Raw genomic sequence first — 25351 nt, 5'->3', positions numbered from 1 at the left:
ATTCTTTTCTCAATCATTGTTTTTTTTTTGTGAAAAAATCATTGTGTCATATAAAACCTATTAAATGTCTTATCTAGAAACCACTGAAATGCTTTTTTTTTTGATTGATGACAACAATTATTAGAGTTGCAGTTTTTATTATGTCTGAGAATATTTCATTTACCATATGAGGTTCTCACATCCTATAGACTTTGGACATTTTGATATATAGAGAGACAAAGAGTTAATCCCTGTATTGCTTTTTTTTTCAATGTCTTTTTCCAGAATAATGCAATATTACTGAAATGACCTTGTGTAGAAATGAGATGTAATGTACTTTTGCCTATATTATTGAGCTCATTATGACTCTTAAATTTATGAATCTTTTGGAAATATGCTGGATGCTTGAGGCAGTATGTGGTGCAAACTAGTGAATTATCTCTCCCACCTACCTACCTACCTACATGTACCTACAAACAAATAAATGACATCAATGTGTTATGCCTGTGATCCTGTAAAAGTACTAGTAATTGATGTAGTTGAAGATCTGTTTTGAGTGTGTGTGTGTGTTGCTACAATGTATCACAATGTGTCACAATGCTATGTTTTTGTACATGCTTATATAAGCACGGCAATGTAATGTTTTGTGTACAGTTTGTCTGCATGCTCAAATGTGCGTCACTTCATCCGCGTCACTGTCTCTTACCAGCAAAATTATGTGATTTACGACTTCTGTTACAGATGTAGAAATTGTGCCATAATTCATCATTAGAATCCCTTCTATAGATTTTTCATCAAAACTCAGATGTATCTGCCATATGAGTGCATGATCTGTCAATTCTGCAAATTTTTTTTTTTTCAATTCAGTACTGAAATCTAAAGCTATTTTATCATGATTGCAGTCACAAGTATCCAGAAGTAGGCTTTCTCACAAGCCTTCTCAGTTTCCAACCTGTATTTCATATTTTCATGTGACAATAATGATTATGATATTACACAGATCAATGTCATTTCTTATTTGGCCCCTTTTTTGTATATCAATGTACGTCTTTATTGTTTCTATCGGGGTAACAAATTTTGCTATGTCTGATATTGATAAGGTGTGACATTTTGTGGATTTCCTAAAACTTATAATTGGACAATATTATCAAGACTAGTCAGGAGAAGTTTCCCACAGATGCAGTAAACCAAACAGTTTAAACAAATATCCATTCTTGCAGAATGTTGGCCTTGCAAAGCAGATATGCTATTGCTTTCATGAAGACCATATGAAGACAACAATTATGATTGTATTTTCATTTTTTAAAAGAAAATATAATGCAACAAGGGCAGTATTGTGAATGAGATATGGCCTTTCTTGTGGATTTTATTTTTATTTTTTGAAAGTCTTCTGAGCTTTCCCAAGGAGAATAAGCATCTTAAAAAAAAAACCCGGCAACAGCAAAAAAACAAAAACAAAAAACGACCGCAAACAACTTCTGCCTTGGATATTTTCAGGAAACTGAAGACTGAGCTGTACGAGCTCCGCAAGAAGTCGGCCATCAAGGTCGACGACGAGGAAGCGGCTGCGGCAAGCAGCAAGAAGGTCTGCGCCCGGTGCCGCGAGCCCCTGGGGGCACTCATCAACTCTGGCGAGGTGTGCCCAAAATGCCAACAAAAGGTCTGCACTAACTGCAAGGTGGTTCTCCCCATGACCAAGAAATGGCTGTGTACCATCTGCAACAAACAACTGTGAGTTCACCCTGGTCTTCGTTTTTTCCAAGAATGCCAAGAGTTTTGCAGCAGCAGCAGGGATCCCGCCAGCGCATATCACCCTTGTCAAGCGTGAGCTTTGAAGAGACAATTGCCGACAAGGGTAAAACTTGCCGACAAGGGTGATGCAATGCGTGAACTTGCCGACAAGGGTGATGCAATGCGTGAACTTGCTCGGGCGAGCTCAGTTTACGGCCCGCGCCTTTGCTTCTGATGATTATCTGGCTGGAAGAGAAGCTAGAATTTGAACAGAGCAGCAGTTGACAAGCGCATAAAGTTATCCACACAGATCGCAACAGCGCGGCTCTACATAGCACACCATGCACTCGCTCACGGTCGTGATCTGATTCGCGATCAACGCACGCAGCAGTTCGAAGTTGCACGATACAGACAGCCGCCTGCCTTCGCCCGCCGCTCTTGTGTGTGTGATATGCATGTGAGATAGGGAGAGAGGCTGAGGAAGGCTGACACGTGCTCCCTTGTTGTTACGCTTGTTGTAGGTTTACGCAAAAACAGATGATTTTATGATATGCATGCCCATTAAGGTTGTATTTTTTGCTGCCACTTTGGTTTGTTTGTTCATTTGCCTGTTCATTTCAGGGATGTTGGGTTATTTTCTGTTTCCAGCATGTATCACCCCCTCAATACAATACAATCTCTTCAAACATTTTAATGAGAGATAACTTTGCCCCAAAATTGCTGAAATTTGCTGAAATATGTACCCTTTTACTTTGGAAATGCCAGTAAAAATTGTTTCATCCCCAAATGAGCTAAGAGCCAATTTTAAGCATACTGTATTCAAGTATAGAGTGTATCATCAGATAGAGCAACACAAAACCTTTTCAGTTATACCTTGCTTATGACATAACAAGGAATGTTTTTGAAGTTACTAAAAGTATTCTGTATTTTTTAGCAGCTTTAATCACAAATATATCAACTTAACATGCCAACTTAGCAGGAATGGAGTATGCTTATTTGGCAGTAAGAATACTATATATTTCCTCCTCTATTTCCATGAAAATGAGGCATATTGGTTTTATTACATGGATGGACATTTGGTAAATGATTGTCAATATAAGTGAATGGTTTCATGGCAGTCAGAGTATTCCAGGGAGATTTTGTTTTATAATGAATTTTGGTTTACAATTTGCATTCTGAGCAAATTTTACAAAATGTTTTTATTTCCCACATGTTTTCAAAATGCAGTGATACCAATTAGAATCTTGTGTGCAAATGATATGAAATATTTTTAGTAATCCTCACTTATCCAATGGCTGACACATAAGTCATTACTTAATCACCTTTGTCTAAGATATGCATTGCAACATGGTATGAAATGATTGCCCTCTATGCTGATGTATAGGTATTTTGCTGACAAACCAAGGTGTTATATGTCATGCTTGTTTTCAAAATGTCTTCTGCAGACAAATCCGCCTGGAGTCTGGTCATGCGTTTGGTCCCTGGAAGGAAGGCAAGGAGGAACTCTACGGCACTGATCTGGTCAGGGCCTCCTTGCAGAGGTCCAAACTCGGACAGGACCCCGACGTGATAATCACCAGCGCCCCACTGCAGATAAGCCCCTCCGACTCCGGCTACAATGGCCGCATCGCCAACGCCTCGTCCATGGGCGAGAGCGGGGACCTGAGCGGCGGCTACGAAGACGACGAGGACTACACCAGCGACAACAGCTACCAGCAGAGCACGCTGTCCGGCGTAGAGAGCATCGGACCGAGCGTCTCGCAGCGCGGCAGCTTGTCCCACCATCACGGCCTGGATGACCACTCCGCCACAAGGTATGATTCTAGCACTCCGAGTAGCCCCTGGCTCTCGCCACACGTTCCGCGCCGCCGAGCTCCCCGGGGGGTGGACGACATGTCCACGCCCCCGGCGTCAGAGACCGAAGACGGCCGGGGCAGGCACTATAGGAAGAAGCGGGCCCCACGTGGGGGCGATAGAGAAGGCAGTGATAGGGGTAGCACGCCATCATCACAGGCAAACTCTGCCGCATCATCACCCTCCTCATCGCGAGCTCGTGGTCCTAATCACCCATCTCCTGATAGATCGCTTGTGGCTTCCACACAGGGGTCAGGTCAAAGGTCAGACAGAGGTCATACACATTTTACCACAGCGCATCTCCTTTTTCTGTACTCATATACTCTTCGCTTGAAAAAAAAAAAGGAAAGAAAAGAAAATGAATAGAAAATATCTGCACCTGCTGCTGACACCAAAATGACCATATTCCTCCCACTCCAATATCTCTTAACCCCTCTCTCCACACCCCTTCCTACCTGCTCTACCATCATCTTGCAGAGCTGGCAATCCACCTAAATTATTTCAAGGGACTCCGTAAAAAAATTCATATCTCTCTCATGTCTTATCACAGAGAATATTGAAATAATCCTGATTTTGGAATTCATTTTTGCCAATTGAGAATAGATGCATTAACACCCAAGTATCTCTTCGATTGCCGTTTGGAATCTCCTCTGAATTTGAAAAGTTACGTTCAGACAGTGATCTTTAACCTAACTTCGAGGATAAGCTCTATGGGGTGCCAAATGTTGCACGATCAATTTCGCCATGAAATTAGCAATTTTGCTGATGGAATTGACCGTGCTATACTTGGCGCTCCATAGAGCTTATCCTCAAAGTTAGCTTATCCTTGAAGTTACGGATCACCCTCTGAACCTAACTGATGTGGGAGTAGTGCCAGCTCTGTAATTACGTTTCTTCTCCTTTTTCCCAGCTGTCAATTCTGGACTTCCTGTGGCAAATCCACAACATTATATCTCTTCTAGAGACAAAACAAAAATAAAAAAATAGAAAGAAAGGGAAAAAAAACCCAAGAAATATATATGATGCTTTAGAGCCTGATCAGTCACATACCAGAATTCTGTACAAAGGCTGACAAAGAGACTGTCTGCGAATACGTAGGAAATGGAATTAGTGAGAGCTATTAGTGCAATTCTTTTAACTTGCATAATGGAAAAGGGCTGCTTGTGGCATAAATGGAGTAACAATTTGGCTTTGACATTTTTGCTTGTATGTGCACATTTGTGCACTTTTTTTCTTTATTCTATATGTGAGGCTTCCCTCTTTCCTTTGCTCTGATATAGATGTTTTTATATTGTGAAATGTGACTCAAGGGGAAGATGGAAACAATATGCTGCATTAAGGATGAAATGTAAATGCATTTTCTATGATGGCATTGTTCTTTGAATTTTAAAGTACAAGGCAACACAAAATACTAATATCTGATCTTGTGATCTTCAAAGGCGTGTCTGCACATAGTGGGGGATTCTGCGGAAATTCTGTCCCTTTCTGTTGCAAAACCTTTCCTCAGTGAGAACAGCGCTCCCTCTTGGTGATCTTTCCTTATTGGAGAATGAAAGGGAAAGAAGGAATTAGAGGGATGAGCGCTAACAATGCCTGCCTTTAATTGCAATTGTTGATGAAGCATTTCTTTAATGTTATACTTTATTGAAAGAAGAATAGCTCCCCCTTGTGATGATTGTTGTGTAGTTGACAAAGTACGCTATCAGATGATCTGAAGTGCAGTCATGCAGCACATCTCCAGATAATCTTCTTCCATCTGTTCAGGGGACTCTGTTCATTCTTTTGCTGCTCTCTGGTTCAAGGGCTGTAAAAACAGAATAGCTCCCTCTTGAGACAAGACTCTTACAAGCAGTGAAGATTGCCGTGTGGATGGATGGATTCAGGGTACTCTGGTTATTCTTTTGCCGCTCTCTGTTACAGGGCTCACACGGGTCAATAATTCCCCATAGAGATGTTTGTCAAAATTGAAAATTCAAAAAAAAAATCTCTAAAATAGATGGGAGAAATGAGGTGTTTCATCTTCACTTACCTGGATAAGTGAGATATACCATACCCTTTCATCCATCGAATTCCCAACTTGGGTTCTTCAGCTCAAACTCTGGCCAAGGGTCCGCAAAGCCAGACTACGAGTTCTTTTCACTAAAAAAATCACCTATTTTCTGTACATGCACCCAATGAAATATAGTCCCTTCAAATTCCATGAGAAAAAGCTTTCATCTTCCAACCAAAATGCAGTTTGTAGAGGAATTCATACTCAATATTTGCAGCTTTTCAGTTTTTTGCCAAACTGCATTATTGATTTTTAATTAATTTTTTTCTTCATTTATTTTGGTATCTTTGGTACAAATTTGTGAAGGGGTCTGGGACATTCCATTTTATTTACAGGTGTGAGCCCTACAAGGACTGTAAAATGGAATAGCTCCCTCGTGTGACAAGACTCTCACAAACAGTGCAGATTGCTGTTTGGATGGTGATATGGGTTCAGGTACTCGTTCCATTCTTTTGCTGAGCACTCTATGTTGCAAGGGCTGTAAAAAAAGAATAGTGCCCTCTAGAGATGAGACCCTGCAAACACAGAAAATTATCGGTGTGTAGAAGGTTTCGTTTGTTCCTTTCTGATTTGACTTTTGCTAACAGACGGGATTCTGTCATTAGAACAAGTTGCAAGGACTTTTCTGCAAAACAGAAACAGCTCCCTCTATAGACTACATACTTGATTGTCAAAGAAATTTAACAAAATGTGGAACAACGCCTGGAGCCCATTGCATAAAAGTCACAATAATGGTAACTTTGCCATCCAGTGGTAACTACCATGGCAACAATACTCAACATCCAATCAAAATCAAGAATTCCATGGAAGTTACCGTTGGATGCCAAAGTTACCATAATTGTAACTTTTATGCAATGGGCCCCGGTAGGGTAATTCTGCAAACTGAGTGTATGTTTGTTTGCAGATGTAAGAAACGGCAGGAAATATTTTGTGTCCTTTCATGCAAATTCTAAATGCCACGTGCTTTACAAAAGTACAGTATATGCCACATATTTTGCAAGATCTTTATTTTCTGAATTTTGCAAGTCTGTTGTCATTCAGGAATTTGACAACACGCTAAAGTATATACTCTAATCCCGACATGAATGTGAGGTGTATGCATATATGTTTCTCCGTCCATTACTGTACCTCGTGCTTGTGAACCCATCCACTCGCAAAATTGTCCAAAAGTCCTGATCCACTTAAGATTAGTCTCACTAGATAAATGGCGTATCCACTATTTCATAGCAGGTTTTCAATAACAATGCATAAGAGAGACAGTCAAAAGATTCTGTGTGCAGCTCTTTGAAATGTTCTGAAATAATTTTCATGAGAGGTGAGTATGGATCATAGGGAATTTCAGTGGTTCAAAGGTATAATTTATAATTTGGGATCAATTTCTAGTATAAACTGATCAATTGGAAGTTTCGTCTTCCTTTCTTTTTGTGTGTTTTCTCGTGCTCAGTCAAAATTTCTTTCCCAGGAAATTCGGATAAGAATTTTAAAGATACAGAAAAATAAACTTGATTTTGGTTTTGGTTTTGGTTTTGTGAAGCAGCATTATTAACCCATTGAGGACGAGTCCCGAGTATACTTGAGCAGGTGTCTATAGGAAATGCGTGTCGTAGCAAAATCAAACCATCCTCAATGGGTTAAGTTGCTCGTGGGGATTATGTAGATCCCCTTTACTTGATAGTCCTGTACAATTTCAGGTCAAAAACCCAGTCATCATTATCGTTGGAAGTGATTTTCATTGCTGTATGCATGTACATGTATGTCAGAAAGAATCATCTGGCCAGCTATGTGTAGATTGAAATGGAATGGGCCAAATGATAGAATTCAGCACAAGTCTGTTCCCCCGCCCCTCTTAGCAGTAAAAATCCTTGAGCTTACCCTTTATTCTATGCTGTCTAACATCAGCCAGCCCCACCCCCTTCTTTCAAAAAGACAATAACAACAACAACAACAAAATCTTGTGCATGTTTAAAATCACCCCATATCACTCACTCCCCATGTGGAAAGATTTCAAAGGAGAAGAAAAAAGTAATTTGAGAAGGAAAAAGAAATCTGGCTGAGAAAGCTGTTTACCCATCAATGGCTGTAAATTGCACAAAATCGCCATCATCCGATACTTTTTAAAGGTTTCTGTTAGTTTCCACACTCTGGATAGGTCAGTCAGGAATGACGGATTATCTGATAAGTACCTCCCTGGCTGCAATGGATGAAAGAATCTAATTCTTTTCATTGCTGTTAAAAGTACTCCTGGCTCTTTAACAGACAGTTTTTGCTTACAGGTTTTGTTTTTTTTTTTTTTTCATTTGGATCCTCCTTTAAACCTGTCTATTCATCCTTGTATTTTTGGTAACAGACATATTTAAGATGCTGCTCAAATCCCACTTTTTCAAGGCAGAAATTATGCTAGTTTTTTTTTTTTTTTCAGTCAAACGATTTTGTTTTGAAGGAGAGTGTTTTACCCTATCCATTAGATAACAGGAAGAAAAATGTATGTGCACCATCAAAAGCTTTGTATGATGATGTAAGATGCTCAACTCAGAAGGCATTTGAGCCCACCTAAGTGTTTATGTGTTTGTTTGTAGTTGGTTGTTGTTGGTTGTTTTTTGTTATTGTGAGTTCCTCAATATTTCCTCAATGTGCAGTCATGAATTCTTTTAATAAAAGTTGACCTTTTGACTGAAACTGGGACACCGCGGTACACATAGTAAATCTGTTTTGCCGAAAGCCAAAGAATCTGCTATCAGTTCGTGTGACGTGATAAAGTCGATCAGCTGCAGGCAACCTTTCACTATTTTTCACTTTCAATGAAACTAGTTCTCTGCATCAGCTAAATCGTTTAAAGGCATTATTAACCATTTGCCGATGAAACAAAAACCCAGCTTTAGTGCTTCAAAATAGTTCTAAAATGTGAGTTAGGGACAGAAACAACCACTGTATAAAAGTAAATGTTAATCAGTATCATCAATGTAAAGTACTGTTAAATTTACAAAATTTGATAATAGATAATTTTATAATAAACTTGTTTCTAGACAAAACCGTTGACAATTGTGGGTTATCAAGGAAAATAGTGATATCTACTTAGAATGTATAATGTATGCTTTATCGCGAATACTTATATGGTGGGATGTTTTGTGATACAACTGACCTACACATAATATGCATCAAATGTGATAACTTGAACATTTTTTAAATCACTGCTCCCGATGGCAAACAGTACCTTTAAAATTCTTGCTGAAAAGCAAGCAATCTTTTATTAGTATTTGATTCATCTGACAGGATAAATCCTAAAAGCACAAGGTGAACCTTCCTTACCCTGCTCCACTTTCATGAAAACTAGCACTTTACAATCGTTTATTCTGTGAGTCCTTGCTGTAACAAGAAATGTCATAAAACCAGAAACATTCCCAGAAACATTCCCGGCATGAAACTTTTGCGAATTGGAGCCAATAGCCTTTGTCTTGGCATGAACCACTGGCAAATTGCCACTGGCATTCAATGCATTGTGTAGACTGGACACTTCCCCCCCCCCCTTTTTTTGCATGCATTTTACTTTCGTGAATCATGGCTCCTTGCAAAATTCAGGAAAGTTTCATGCATGTGAAAGTATCTGGTTTTACAGTTGTCTTCCAATGGCACTATTTTTTCAGCTGATGCCAATCTTTCTTGCCCTATCCCACATTCTCTTACTTTGTGAAAAACAAAATCAAGTGAAAATGTACACTCTTTAAGGAGTGAATACAAAATAGAATGAATTAAGAGTGAAATTTGAAAATGTTCATTTTCACTCGTTTTAGAGTGACCTCAGGGATCACTCCAAAATCTTCGAGTGATCCTTAAGGTCACTCCAAAATGAGTGAAAATGAACATTTTCACTCAAAATTCACTCCAATTTCACTCTAAATTCACTCTTTTTTGTATTCACTCCTTTAAGAGTGAATATTTTCACTCGATTTTTTTTCAGAGAGTATGTAAACTAGGTCCCCCCCCCCCCCTAACCATGTGGCTCTTTCCTGGCATGTCAAAGTACAGTGTATGTCCCTTTTTGTTAGCTTTACATGCATTTTGACATGACAGAAAGACTTTGGTTGTAAGGATTTCAGTTCTTGCACATTACATGCACAGTCTTAAACCAGGGCTGCACACTAACCCATTTTTTTTTCTACTGGTCCGACCTGTCTATCGGACTAGTATGTAGACCACACCCAGTTTTTCCATCTTTTACTGATCTATTCCCGAAAAAATTACTGGTCCGACAGTGATTTTTTACTGGTCAGGGACCGTCGGACCAGTGCCAGTGTGCAGCGCTGCTTAATCCTTTCTTTTCTCCTATTACCCTCCCCCTCCCATTCCATCCTTTCATCCCCTTCCTGGCCCCCCTCCCCTCCCCCCTCCCCCCCTCCCATTCCATCCTTTCATCCCCTTCCTGGCCCCCCTCCCCTCCCCCCTCCCCCCCCTCCCATTCCATCCTTTCATCCCCTTCCTGGCCCCCCTCTCCTCCCCCCTCCCCCTCCCCCTCCCCCCTCCCCCCTCCCCACTCCCCCCTCCCCCCCTCCCCCTCCCCCCTCCCCCCTTGCCTGTGATTCCTTCAAATAGACCCTCATGTTACCACAATTATATCATAGCCTTTGTTTCCAACCTGTGACCCGGAACCCTGTGTGTGAGCTAAGACCTCGATCTGCTCTGCGCATGCATGCATACAATTTTGTAGATAAATCCAACACTTAGATGCGCTGCTTTTCTGTATATGCTAATACCGCAAAAATACAAAAATTTGTAAACAAGCAAAAAAGAAAAGAAAAAAGTGCCCCAAAGCATTGCATTTCTTGCTTGTGCAAACATGCATACAAACTTGTTACTTATGATTTTGTGAATATTGAGTCGACCGTGCTTGTTGTGTATTGTGTGCCTGGATGCTGTGGTTATGACATACATGTACATAAAGAAAGATTTGCTTGGTAGTGTTACATTGTAAAAGCTTTGACTTTTTAAAAAATTTTCGAGCAGTGTATACTTCATCCTTTATCTCTCTCCCAGTGGCTTAGTTATCTTTTCTTCTTTTCTTTTGTCAGTATGTCTCTTTTTGAAGTGTTTTGGTATGTCTGTCTGCAAAGAATTTATTGAAAAAAAAAAGTGATTTGAAAAGAATCAATGAAATGAAATAAACTCCGAATATGTTTGCCAAAATTATGACAAATTTATTCAGAGGAATATAACAGGACTTATTCATTGTCAGCTTATTGTCCAATCAGATAGGGGCCTATTATGAGAATACCTCTAAGGAGCCTCTAAAGTTATGTGAGACCTCCACTTATCTCACACTGATTTCTATCAGACCCCATTTTTAGGCCTTGTCCTTTTATCATTTGTGAATCCAGTGTTTCCAATTCAGTGAACGATTTCAAAAGATCAGAGGCTTTCGGTGGTTAGGTTTTACCTTTTTACCTTGCCCCGGAAATTTCGCATTGGGAATCAAAACAGTTTGTGTCAATGCATTCGCTTTCAAACGGTTTGAGCACAGTCAGATGAATGAGGGAGTTGTTTGAATCTTGCTCTTATTTCGTCATAGACTTTTGGCCCTAGCAAAGCTTTGCTTAGCACAGACTGGAGACCACTTCAATCGTAATGAATGGGCTGAGATGCTCAATTGCATCACCATTGTATCAGAGTGGTATACTCTGTTGGGTATTATCAGAAAAGGTCTGTCAGACCACCTTTGCAGCAAAGTTAACTCTCCAAGACCCAGACCCCTAAGATGCCATTGACATTGTACAGAATAAGGTCACCAATGGTTTTAACAGCATGGTTGAATAAGCTCTGCAAAATTTGACTGAAGGTCATGGGTACAAAAAAGGGTAATGGAGGTGTTCAGGTCAAAGTTGGAACCTTGGTTTAATACCTTGATCTAATTCAAGTAGTACTACAATCTCAAATCAATGTACTGTGTTATATTTTTCATTTCGATTGCATTGTAATCCACACCCACAGTAAAACTAGTATCTGTTGAGAACTGTTGTTGTATTTTGTCAGAGATGTTCTGTGATACATTTGACCTACACATATGCACCAAATGTGGTAACTCGACCATTTTTCAAATCACTGCTTTCGTTGGCAAACAATACATTGCACCTTTAAAGTATCATGTCACCCCCCCCCCCCCCACCCCCCATTCTCACCTGCCTGCATGCCATATGGGTATGCTTCAGAGATGCAAGAGTCCTAGTGTGCAATCAATTCAGAGTCAGATGTCATGGATGAGAAATAATTGGTAGGAGAATTGAGCACACATGTTGTCTAGTCTACCTCCTCCTTCTCCCTCAAGTTTGGTCGGGGTATGTATGACGAAAGAGAGGCAGTATTAGGGAAAAAAAAAACATGAAAATAAAACCCCGAAAGGAGTCTTTAATTGCTGGTGGCTTTCATGAAGTCGAAAAGCTCTTGATGAAACCAGACTAGAGATCAAAAGGTGGAACATGAGCGAAAAAATTGAGAGAACAGTCAAGAGTGAAAATCACATGCGTTCATCAAGGACTAGCCAAAAGTAAAATTCCATGACCTGCTTTAATAGACTAGCTCTGTAAATTGAAATCAAACCAGTGGAATGGTAGAGATTCTGTTGAAATAAGACATAAACTTAGGAAGCTATAAAATTATTTGAAGTACCTGTATCAAATATTGTCATAGAGATGATATCAGTCATAACCTTTGTTGTGATGCAAGTAGAAAGTTGATTAGAATTGAGGTGAAATTTCAGTATAATGTCAGCTGTTTTCAGTAGTCAGTAATTAGGCAGTCACTTGAGCCATAAAGGCAAACTATGAATAGATTGAGATATTTTCTTGATCTCACAAGTGTTTTAATGATGCATAAAACTTAACATTGAATATACCAGTTTTATCGTGGTATATGCATTTTTGTGCTAGAGTTAGGACTATTCATTTCAAATCATAATCTAGAGTTTGACAAGTAGTTTTGTATGTTGGTTCATAGAGATTCCAAATACATGGGTGAGATTTTGGTGGACGCACAAGTACAACTGTAGGTGATGCCATCGAGTACCACCCAGGTGGGAGAAAGGACTTAAAGGACAAGTTCACCTTCATAGACTTGTGGGTTGAGTGAATGCAGCAATATTAGTAGAACACATCAGTGAGCGTTTGAGCAAAATCGGACAATCCGTTAAAAAGTTATGAATTTTTGAAGTTTCTGTTCAGTCACGGCTGGATGAAAAGACTACTATAGCTTGTGATGTCACATGAGTACAACGATACAAAGAAAGAATAAAGAAAATTCAACATATTTCCATTTTTCTCGCATAACAAAAGAACACTCGACTTCTCTCTTTTAGAAGGTGGGGGAATAACATTACCCTTAACGTATGTCAGTAGTAAGTCGAAGAAATGTGCACTTTATTCAAAAAGTAAAGTTTAGTGAAGTTCTCTTTTTATATTCCTTGTAAAGTTGTACGCATGTGACATCATTCAGTGTAGTAGTCTTCTCTTCCAGCAGTGACTGCGCAGATACTTGAAATATTCGTAACTTTTGAACGGATTGTCCAATTTTCCTCAAACTTCCACTGATATGTTCTACTAATATTGCTGCATTCTCTAAATCCTTATGTATATGAAGGTGGACTTTTCCTTTAAGGAAGGAGGAAGTAGTGAATACTGTAAAACGAGGAATGTTAGCGCACATTTTTATTTCGCAAATTTCACGAGAGAGCCAAGATTCGCGAAATTAAAATGCATGCAAAAGTTCTTACCTGCACTGTACATGCATTGAATGGCAGTGGCAATTTGCGAAAATTTCATGCAGCAAAAAAGGTCATCGGCTCCAATTCGCGAAAATTTCATGCCGCGAATATATCAGGTTTTACAGTATGATTGTCAGGGAAATCCTCCATTGGTAGAGATATCAGTATGTAATATGTATTTGAATTGGCATCAACATGAATCTCAAAGAGCCTTGCGTATACCAGATGTCATGATGTACACCATCTTCCTCTATTTCTTTTTCTCTGGTCTCCACAGGCAAGGAAAACGGGATGACGTGACTCTACAGCGCATTCCATCACAGAGTCTCTATTCCGACGAAGCAGGTAGGTGGACCACCGATTCTTGCCACCTTCTCTCTTTCCTCCCCTCCTTTCTTTTTCCCCAGGACCCGTCCTGTCAAGAGTCAAAATACAAATGATTAACACAATGACCATGAGGGCGCATCCTTATGTTCTCTCAATTCTTGATATGAACGCATTAAAGAGATACACTGCTTTATTTCCACATGTCATTTGGGGGAACCATAAATGCACAGGGGCAGCTTTTTCCTCCTTCGGTACGCTTTCTTCGATTTGGCTTCTTTGGCATACCTACGATACTAACCATAGACAGCTACATTTAAGTGCATCACCTACAAGGCACATAGAAAGGATGTATAACACTGGGTATGGATTAAGTGCGGATGTTGTCAGGTTTTTTCCTATTCTTGTGTGTGTTTTGCGATATTTCATTATGTCACTTTATATCGCTTTTTACCTAAGGCAGGGCTCCACACTAACTTTTATTTTTGGTGGCCCAAAGGCAAACATCCGACCTTTTTCGGTGGCTCGATCAGGCCACCAAAGTCTTCATTTCTGAAATTTTGGTGGCCCCATGTGCGTTTTTGGTGGCCCTGGGCCACCGGGCCACCATTAGTGTCGAGCCCTGCATAAGGTGTTGTATAAGTAAAGATCTTTGTTTATGCATCGCTCATGAAGTTTTACCATGCTTGTTGCGCTCCTCGGTATATTGGACTGGCCTTCAGACATAGACTAGTAAGCCTACACCACTCAGAACATGTGCGGATCAGCTCGTGCTAAATAATAGTGACCCAAAAGGTTTCTCATTCATTGTACAGTGACAACGCTGAATGAAAAGGATGTGACCCTGATCTCAACCCAAATTTTGATTTCTTTTTTGTTTGTAAATAAACAGCACTGATTGAACATGTTCTACAAAAAAAAAAAAATAGATTAGTGCTTTGGATCCAAAAGGGTGTGGTGATTCAAAGAATCAAAGTTTACGTCCTCACACAGAAGATTGCAGTGACAGGTGCCCTGTGGCTGTCTATTACTTCACAGATAACAAGTTGGAGGAAAAGCTTCCATTCAGATCATTGCAGCGCAACAACAACACAAACAACAAAAAAGTTGTAAGGAAAGCTTAACCCCTAGTGTGCTTTGAATGTTGATTGACACAGAAAACCCCATAGCCTTATACACACTGTCCAAAGTCCCTGGCACAGACAGGCTTGAGGAAATTGATAAAGAAAACATCAGTGGTCCCTCTGCCGCAAGGTTTGCTATAGAAGCATTGCCTGCCATCATAAATGGCTTTTTCTTCTTTCTCTCTGTTGTTGCCAGCCTCTGCTTGGCCACTCTTTGCTGACTCTCAATACTCATCTCAGAAATGCTCTGGAATGTAATCAGAGTTGAAATCATTATGCATTCAGCTTTTGGTTGCTTTTTTCTCCAGTCAGCGTAGGCTGATAATTTGAAGGTATTACAATCCACCCCAAGGTTGGCTCCGACACCATAGAGTGTGGCGCGATTAGCCATTAGTGCATTATCTCCTATTTCTTTGGAAATTCTGCGTCAATACTTGGTGTCATTACGTTGCTCATCAGCCATGGTATGCGAGAGAAATTCCAGCATGCTATTGAATTGTGATGAATGATCTCTGAGAAGGAATGGCGCATGAGATTTTGAATGAGTCTGATATCACAAAGCAACAAGGAATGGATTCGGGATGCTGGCAAACAATTATGTCTCTCTGGACGTAATGTAGAAAGCCAGTCTTCCGATGTATTCCAGTGTATTTCTGTGGGTTTGTGTTGCAACAAGCCATCCACACTTAACTGCCTGACATAACATCAATTAATATAGACTGATTCGGGTTCGTTGAGGGCAGCAGACAATTTGTGGCACTAGGCGCAGCCATTAGCTCAAATTGCGGTGTCCCAGCCTACCCCCCTGCTCTCCCCCACCCCCGGGCAACATGTTTATCGCGCACTTGTAGCGGGAGTATGCGCACTTGTTACAAAGGTTCGCGCACTAAGCAAGCGTTCGTGCACTCAGTACGAGACGCCTATTGGCTAAAACAACCATTCATCAGTTTTTCATTCCGTGTGTGTGCTAAAGTAGGGAGGGGGGGGGGGGGTTGGCCGGGACACCGCAGTAATGGCGCTGCCCATGCCGATAATACACAAACCGCCTCACAGAATCGGTCTATGTATAAACTAGATTGCAAAAATTGAAATGCATTTTACAAGAAATTAAGGTTAATTGGAGTTACTGTGCAGCAGGCATGGGCAGAGTATGTTGTGTGATAATCACATCTGATTTTCCCCTTTTTGTTTTGACTAAAATATTGTTAAGTCACAATAGAAATGTATTTCCATAGTTTACAGATGATATTTCTTTTCCCCAACATGTATAATTGCTATTAAACCTACCCAAATTATTTTAGTTTTGAGATAGAGATAGTACTTTATTGTTATGTGTACGATCAAATAGAGCTCACACCGTGCACTGGCACAGTGATGTCGACTCATTGTTACCAAAATTAAATAGTGCCCCCAATCGAGCTTTTACAATTATTATATGCAAAAGCAAGAATTCAGAATGCGATAATGTCATTGTTTGCAGGTATAGAAATTCTGGAATGTTGCGGTATCAAAAGATCACTGACCAGTTCAGTGGGTACGATTTACAAACATACCAAAAACAATCGAGCCAGTGAATAAATAACATGGCATTTCCTTGTCTATGGGGAGCAGCATATTGAATGATACTCAGTTCCCACCCGAGCCAGGCCCAATGAAATTTGCCCTGCACAGTCCTATCATGCATTGTCAAGGGAAAAGAGTTGATAGCGCGTAGTAAGGGTAAAATGTTTCATAAATTCATGGAAGCTACATGTTGTAGTCCACGTGATTTACCGTATGATTCCATGGAAACAACATTCTTTGTCCAGGTCAAATATTTGTAGCAAGACATGTGTTAGGAAGCGCTGTTGTCATGATTTGTATAATCATACTGTCCGATACAAATTTGACAACAACAACAACAGCCAATGATGGTATTAACTCTTTGAGACCTCACATTTCATAACAAAAAGTTTGAAGGACATATCGTCGCTGGGGTGACAAGACCTTGTATCTGCAATTTTGGTGCAAATGACATTTTGGATTAATGGTCAAATAATGGATTAAGTGATGTCTTACTCCCAAAATGAAGCCACCACCGCATGTCAAAAGAAAGGCTATCCCATTCACCACAGTGCTTTGGCTGCCATATTTTTTGGCTCTCCTGAACATTTTACATTTTGTAGATACGAGGTCTTGTCGCCCCTGCGACGATATGAAACAAAATAGGGGATTATTTTATTCCATGAATGTAGACTAAGGCATCCCTTGGCTCTTGGTATTCTTTATCTTTTGAAGAATTAACCCCATGATGTTTATCCCACTTCTGGACCTTCTTTCCAGATCAGATACCAGCATAGTTTCTGAAATTTTCTTTGTCTTGAAATGGCAGGAAGAAATCTCGTGAATGAAGACAGAGCAAATGAAGGACTTTCTCACTGAATTACAGGAATTTCTGGTGTTTTTTAATAAGTTTTCTTGAAATGGCGTGGGTGACAGAGTGTGTTGTGTGTCCTTGAAGGGATGGTATAGTATTCGTTGGGGATGGATGAGGATTCAACTTTTAACCCTTTGTGAGAGATTTTGAAACCACTTTAAATGTTAAAGTGCATACAATTGTAAGGGGAATTGAAATTCTATATGAAGAAAATTGGTTTTGAAATGACCGAGATATCCAAAAGCAAGATAACAAAAAAGAGATCTTCATAAAAGTCATGTATTGTATTTTATTAGGATAGCTTTTTTTTTGGATGTGTCAGCCATATCAAGACCAATTTTCATCAGATAAACTGTAAATTCCTCTCATAATTACATGTTCTGTGATATTCCATAAGGGGTTTCTCATTATCACACACAAACACACACACACACACACACACACACACACTGAAAATCTGCAGGCCAATCTAAACCAAGTCTGTACCATCCCTTTAATTGTCTGTAGGGAAAGAAATGAAATGAAAGTAAGAAAAGGACCTTTTTCCAAATCACACTATTGTTTCCGAAATTTTCTTTGTCTTGAAATGGAAAGAAGACACCAAAACCCTATTGAAGACAGCAAACAAAAGGACTCTTGCACTAAAGCACAGGAATGTTTCTGATTTTTGTTTATTTACTCTTGAACAGAGTGTGCTTTAAAAGTCCTCATTGTTGGCAGGGATAGAAATGAGCTAAAATTTCAGGGTGATAATTTTATGGACTGCTTCAAGTCTACTGAATATTGTAATGTACCCTTCTAAACGATAACAAGCTTGTAAACAGTAGTGTAGAGTGTTCAAGATTTTCTTTTAAATATATGTACATAATTGTACTTGTACCATGACTCAACACTAACTTTTTTCTCTGGTGGCTCATTTGGACCACTGAACCCCGAAAAAGAAATCTAGTGGGCCAAAATACACAGAAAAATAGTAATTTGATTTTAATTTTAAACAGGGAGAATGATTTTACCCTAAACATATATCAGTAACAAGTGGATAGAATGTGTACTTTTCACTATTAATGAAATTTTGTAGAATTCTCTGTATAGTTTGTTCTATATCATAAATGTATTTCATTATGATCTGTAGTAGTTTTCTCATCCAGTGATGGCTGCACTGAAACTTGAAAAATGTATAAATTGTGAACGGATTTTTCCTCAAACTTTGCGGAAGTGTGTACCAGTATTGTTGCATTCACTCAATCCATATGCAGATTTGGGTTTCATTCCCTTTAATTAAACCCGTTGAGGATGAGTCCTGAGTATACTAGGGCAGGTGTCTATGGGAAATGCGTGTTGCAGCAAAATCAGTCTGTCCGCAAAAGATTAAAGGCTGCAAAATACAAATGCACTTAAGGCGAGCTGCAGATGAAAAGGTCTCAAAATGGGGAAGGGGTAAACTAGTGCATTATAAGAAGTTGCCAATCCTCATTGTAGGGTGTCTTCGCCTGAGTGATCATGCAGTGACGCAGCACAAATGAACTGAAGCATAGGTGAAGAATAGACCCTATTAGACCCGGTGGCTGGTGTATGAAAATTCATCATAACCATGATAATCAAACTAAACATGGCAAGAAGTGCAGATGTTTTGCTGCGAGCATAAGTTACAGTTCACGAGGATATTATATCAGCAAATCTATTGCCACTTTCTTGAGTGATACCTTCTTTTGTTTCATGTTTGAATTGATGTGTTAGTCTTCTAATTATGGAGAAGGGCTGATTTGGCTGGACTTGTAGGGATTCATGGCATTGTGTCAGAATGTTTTGGAGGGACAACAAAGTTACTGAGCCAACTGTATGTGTAGCAAAGCGACCCAGAAAGAAAAATCTCTGAATTATCGCTGCTGCAACACTGAAGAGTGATCATCTGTGGTTAGTCCTCTTAAAATGTGAGAGTGCCGCCACACAAAGAAGCTTGAAATGGGTCTTTGGTGAAGACACTCCTTTGAGGGAGTGACAATTGTTGGGTCTTCCGTCTTTAGTCCACCTCGAAAGGTTCCATTCACATGTTAATCAGCCTCTGTCAACTTTGCGAAGGAGGTGTGTCTTGCAGTGATTCCTGGATTGTGTAACGATCGGGGACAACGTCTTGGAAGGCTTCTTGTGTGTTAGCATCGGAGGGCAGAAAGTGATGGGCCAACACTTCGACTGTACAGTAGTCGCCAGTTCTGTATCTCTGAGGAGTCGGAGTGCTTGGAGATGTGCCACCTGTCTTGCCGTGAGAAGACTGCGAAGATTGCGCCTGTGACGACTTCCTTTCATGGTTCAACTCTCCATGTCTTGTAGCTGCAGAGATCTCCTGTGGTACTTATTCCATTTACTTTTGGTGCAAAAGAGAATTGTAGAGGAGGAAAACTTTTGTAACGGCAGAGTAGCAGTGAAGACATCTCTTGATTAATGTTGGACGCTAGTGGAAGACTGACCCCCCCCCCCCCCTCCCACAGCAGGTCCTCAACTTTGACTCTGCTCAGGCATCCACGAGTGCATACATGTGTTTCTGCACGCCATTGGCCAACTGTCTCTTTGGACGTCTCTTTGATCTGCATGATGGCCCGTCCGGTCCACCGGGCAGAAGTGGCGGTCGGCGTGGGAATGATCAGGCCAACGACGATAGCCTGCCGCTTGTCGTGCGCCTCCTGCGAGACTTCTTTATGAGGATCGCGCAAGATGCGTCCACGCAAGGGGCACCGGCGCGAGGTCAACATGGCAATTGAATGCAAAAGTAGGACAAGTTTTTTGTGAACCAGTGCTGAAAAGTGTCTTAAGAAGACCATATGACTATTAAGTTTTTAAGTTTGATTGTGGACACGGAGGAAACAAAAGAAAACTCAAGAAAATGGATGACGTGTGCATTCCATGGATAATTTACGCTGCGCCACAAGCCATGCCTGACGTTTTGTGGGATATGTCCAGCACATCATTGACCGATCACTTGTGGGGTAATGTATAATGGCAATACAGTTTAAGTTCGTGCATGAACAATGTGTGTCCAGCAAACAATACTATTTGTCTCAATTCACCTGTTATGACAGGACCTAGGTTGATATGATGTGAGAAACTGTAGTAATTTTTTTTATTATTATCATTATTCCAGAGTTATTGAAGCGTATACTTACGAGAAGTTTCTACAAAATTTTTGTGCTCTGGTTCTTGAAGCAGACTGTGGCAAATGTGATGGCTGATTCACTTTATTTGTCATTGTCAAGTTGTCTGTGTTTATATATTCCAGGTAACACATCTTATCCAAGCTTGGTTGGTTCTTGAAGCATATTCAACATTTAAATTGTTAATGCGACAAATGAAATGCAGTATTCTGTAAATCGTTGATGGACCTCTGCAAGTGAGATAATTCAAGTAACAACAAAGTGAGAAACAAGACAGGGCATGTAAAATGCAGGGAGTGTTTGAGCGTCAGGGTTAAAGGGAAGGTATAGTTTTGGTTGAGACCTAATTTGAGGTTTCTAACATTTTTAGGTGAGATGATGAGAAACAAAAGGAAACTCAAGAAAACCTCTTATGAAATATGAAAGAGCATGTAATTCCATGAGGAATTCAACATTTATTTGATGAAAAGTGGTTTTGAAATGGCTGAGATCCAAAACAGAGCGATTCTAATAAGGTGTGAGACCCACACTTTATTACGATCGCTTTGTTTTACTTTGTTTTTGGATGTTTCAGTCATTCCAAACCCAGTGTTCATCAAATAAACTTTGACTTCCTCTTAAAATGGTACAAAATTGTATGTTCTGTACTAGACTATAAGTGTTTTCTTGCTATCTTGCAAAAAATTAAAAGCCCAATTCTCATCTCCACCAATACTGTACCATCCCTCATTCTGCTTCTTAGCATGTACCATTCAGAGGTTTGACATTAACACATCAAGCCCCAGATATCATATTTCTGTTGTTGGTATCTGTGTTTTTCTTGATCATAACCTTTTCAGGCCATTGGGTGGTAATGTTTCTTGAGGTGCAATGAAGATTCTCTTTCGAAAAGATATATAAAAAACAACAAACGAACCAGAGAAATGTGGATATGGATACTTTATATGTGACCCTGCATCACAAAACCAACAAAAGGTTGCAAGACATGGATTTTTAGATAAGGGCAGATTCTTAAAGAGCAAACTTTAAGCTTTAAAAATTAATGATGTATAACTCAATTCATATGGACTCCCCTAACCCATGTAAATACTTGAAAGAAAGCACACACTCTGGAAAAGTGTGACCTGAGAAAAGAGGCTCTGAAGTACAGGGTCTATTCAATCTTTACCAAGCAGTGCTAGATGTGTGATGAAAAGGGCAAAACACAGGATGTAAACCACAGGAGCAACAACGATGAAAGGCTTATTTAACTGAAATTGAGTTTGCTCTATTAAAACATTCTGTCCATAACTAATGCCAACTTTCAAACCATTAGCATTGTCCTTTCAAAGGTTACTGTATACGCTATAATTTTCGCGAATTGCCGCTGTCACACATTTTCGCGAGTGGTTAAATTCGCTATTGGGGGACCAAAGAAAATATGAAGTGGCAAAGAAAGTGTGAATTTTCAACTTACTAGCAAATAAGAATGATACTAGTTATATACACTGCATGAAAAAAAAACTTACCAAACTCTGCTAACTAGTAACTTAGAATTCAACATTTTTGAAGTGGTTAAGTCCATCGCGCTAGATTTCTGATGAGTGGTCCCCTTGCGATAATGGATTGGCTCTCTACAGTATTCGTAAGTAGACGTGGACGTGCTATATGTACGTAAACAAGCTTAGCCAGTACAGTACTAGTATATGGTCTGTTCGGTAAACCATGACATGGTACAATTTACTACTAGTACTGAACTTTTCGTATCAGCAAGGCAAGGGATTCATTTTGGAAGGTAATATTTTCGCGTGTTGTTAAATTCGCGAATAGCTCCCGACTCGCGAAATTCGCGAAAATAAAACCCCCGCGAAATATATAGCGTATACAGTATTGGACTTGAAAGTGAAGAGTATGCGAAGGATTTCAAGAAATGAAAAGGAGCAAGCCTCTTAGACATATAGCACGTAATCATTCTCACCCCCCCCCAAAAAAAAAAAAAATGATGATAGAAAATCTGCTGAACACACTTTCTCATTCATGTTATGATCCCAAACTAAAGAATAACGTAGAGGAAGGACAGCTCTTTCAGAAAATATGAACAACTAAGATTGACTCAGATGACCCATTTCAGTTTTCTTGAGTCCTCGCATGAAATCAAGGGGTGCGACTTTTTGTTAATTTTGTCATGCACGGTCACATATGTGCACTGTATGAGATGAACAGCGTGCATCCTTAGAATAGTGTGATAGCATATAACATATGAGGTGAAAAGGATACGTGGAGTGAAGTCACTATTAAAGTGGGGAGACTGTAGAATGCAAGGAAGGTGGAGTGGCCAGAGAAATAACTTGTACAACGAGACACTGTTGGTGATTCATACCCTGGTCACACAGCACTCCACGTCTAAATCACGTACAAAAAGTTATGAAAATCTGGTGGACGTGGTCGTAAGTGGTAATTTATTGGGTAATTTTGGTTTGGCCGTGCTTTGTACGGGGTATGGCCGTTAGCGGCTGTTCCACTGCTGAAGCACTGCCTAAGCACGGCTAACCACGTCCAGCCACGTGTATGTACGCAGAAAAATCAATTTGTCAGTGACAAGCTGCTAAACACACGCTATTTCCAGTGATACCAATGCGTAACACGCGTCAGATGACCATGCTCTGCCCGCTAAATTTTCGCGTCTTACCGCGTCTCCCCAAGTTTTAATCACTGCCGGAACATGGATTATCACGTGTGTTTCACGTGTGTTGCACGTCTTTACCACCTGTGCCACTCGTGGTTGTCAGCGGAGTAAAATTTTGAGCAGTTCAAAACTTTTTACCGCGTCCGACACCTTTCCGATTTTTCTCAGCGTCCTGCCACGTCTATAAATTGACCGTAGCTCGTCTTAAACTCGACATCAACGCGAACAACGTCGTCTGCTTCACGGGAGACCACTTTTAGACGGGTTTTGGTAGTGATTAAGCCGTAAAGCGCTGTGTGACCGGGGCTTCAAGTGGCAGATTTTTAACATCTTTAGAGGTGGATGATAAAAAGCCCTATCATCCCTGCACTATTGGCCACATTGTTCCTTGTCTTGTCTTTTGTCATCCTTCTTAACCCTTACTATCCAGCTTTCCTTGCCAGTTGGTACAGACGTAGAGAGATTTCCAGATCTCCCTTAAATCCCTGTTGTGTCATTGTGGGCTCCTGCTGGACTTGAGCATCGGCCGAGAGTCAAAACCAGGCTTTGGAGACTCTGCTCATAATTGTTTGAGGTCCATCCATCTAAATTTCGTACCCATTGGTAGACCAGATGCAAATACCTACCCTCCTCCCATCCCCCACCATGGGTGAAACAAAAACAGATACATGCATGAGGAAGGACAAAGTGTAACTTTACAAAAATGGAATTAATCCAAGTTTTGATAAAGAATCATGGTGAATTTCATAATACTAGCTTCCCCTCTCTGTAAAATGCCTGTGGTTTTATATTTTTGTTTATTAAAGTATGTGCTGGCAGAAAATTGCCTGCATGAAAGCCAAAGCAGGCTTTAACCACACATCATACACCAAACACTGTACTGCTAACCGCACGTTCCAGTGCAAACCATGCTATATGAGCATCTAAACAACAACTCACCGCCATGCTGTAGTGAACATGAATGCTGTACATTTTTGATTGCCAAATACCAGAGGACAATGTAAAGCTTTCAGCATTCTATCAAAGATTCTTGTTGTGACGTAGGAGGAATCACTCCATTGCACAGAGAGGGAAGGTTAAATGAAACAGTTTATTTTGTGTGTGTTTTTTGTTTTGTTTAGGCCAAAGCAGGAGTTCTGCAAGTTCATCAAAACAAGCATATGTGTGTCTGTTATGTGCTTGATGATATGTGCATGTAACCTTCACCTGATTACTCAAAGGAAAGGTTAAATGTAACTTTTTCTAGTTGTAGCAGGAGTTCTGCAAGTTTGCCAAAAAGATATGTATATATTCAAGCATAAACATCAGTCTGGTTGACAAAGCTACATGTAGCATAAGGGTGGCAAATAGATGCCTTTCAGAGAACAGAAAATTATTTTCTGATGAATTCAAATGCAGGGATTATTCTCCTTTCAGGTCTACATACGCGTACAATTCTAACAGGGATTGCAAGCTATTCTATCCACTGGTATATATTCAATATGCCTGCATTGAATGCTCTGTGAATGCATAGATGATGCTACATGTATGCCAAGCAAGTCTGGGGCAAGCCGGGGCTAGCCTTGGGCAAGCTGTTGATTGTCCCAGCCGGACCTTTGTTATATAGATGTGCTAGAAATTTGAATATGGTAGTTATATCGTCTATCACTTAATACCCTAGATTTTCATGGCAAATGGAGAAAAATGAATATCTCTGGCAAAGAATGTATTATGTATCTTTAGACTGGCAGTTTACAGCCTAAAGTTAAGTTATTTAGTAGTGAGGGAAAAAAAAATCTTGAATCAGTCATCCATGTAGAAGGCAACCGCAACTTCATTGTCCTGTTCACATTGCTTGGTATGATCACGTTTTTGCTAGATAACCCCAATACGCTGACCCCTATAGAAAAGAATGCAGATCACAAGAGAAAACTATTGTTAGACGCAAATGTTTTTTACATTTGACTCTGAATAGCTGTTAGTATTCTCCGGTGCGTTACTCCGGTGCGTACCATATTCTTCCTGGTTGCCTGAAGTAAACACTACTGCACATCAGTTCTCCTGTAACAACAGGTTGCGACAGTGTTGATTAATGAGTGGTTTGATTTCCTGAAGTGCTCACAGTCTCTCGGTAAGTGCAGCAAGAGGGGGGGGGGGGGGAAGGATTGCCTTTTTCATTAGGGAAATGCTCATTTACCAATGACTCAGATTTTTGGCAGGTCAATTTAGTTAATGATTAAAGTGATTTAAATGACATGTCAACAGAACAGAGTCACTATGTCCCGCAAGGAGCTCTTATTCTTTAGATTATCTGTCAGAATCTTGTCAAGTCTTGTTCC

The 25351-nt window shown here is 40.1% G+C and overlaps 1 protein-coding gene across 6 annotated transcripts in view; it reads left to right on the top strand.

The window, feature by feature from the left end:
• Positions 1-25351, top strand: part of LOC139742175 (synaptotagmin-like protein 4) — a 114369-nt gene that overhangs the window by 44754 nt on the left and 44264 nt on the right. For 3 of the 6 annotated variants that reach the window (XM_071652754.1, XM_071652750.1, XM_071652749.1), the window contains exons 3-5: positions 1477-1710; positions 3156-3524; positions 13636-13703. In XM_071652754.1, coding sequence (XP_071508855.1) covers positions 1477-1710; positions 3156-3524; positions 13636-13703 — 671 coding nt within the window. Of the gene's footprint in view, positions 1-1476; positions 1711-3155; positions 3525-13635; positions 13704-22241; positions 25144-25351 lie in introns of those variants that run through there. The other 3 variants (XM_071652751.1, XM_071652752.1, XM_071652753.1) reach the window with 3 other exon arrangements.

Source organism: Diadema antillarum, unplaced genomic scaffold (genome assembly GCF_040938485.1).
Source record: "Diadema antillarum isolate AM-2024a unplaced genomic scaffold, OU_Dant_1.0 seq00000982_RagTag, whole genome shotgun sequence".
Taxonomy (NCBI): domain Eukaryota; kingdom Metazoa; phylum Echinodermata; class Echinoidea; order Diadematoida; family Diadematidae; genus Diadema; species Diadema antillarum.
Note: the sequence above shows the minus strand (reverse complement) of the source record. Positions and strands in the feature narration are given on the sequence as shown.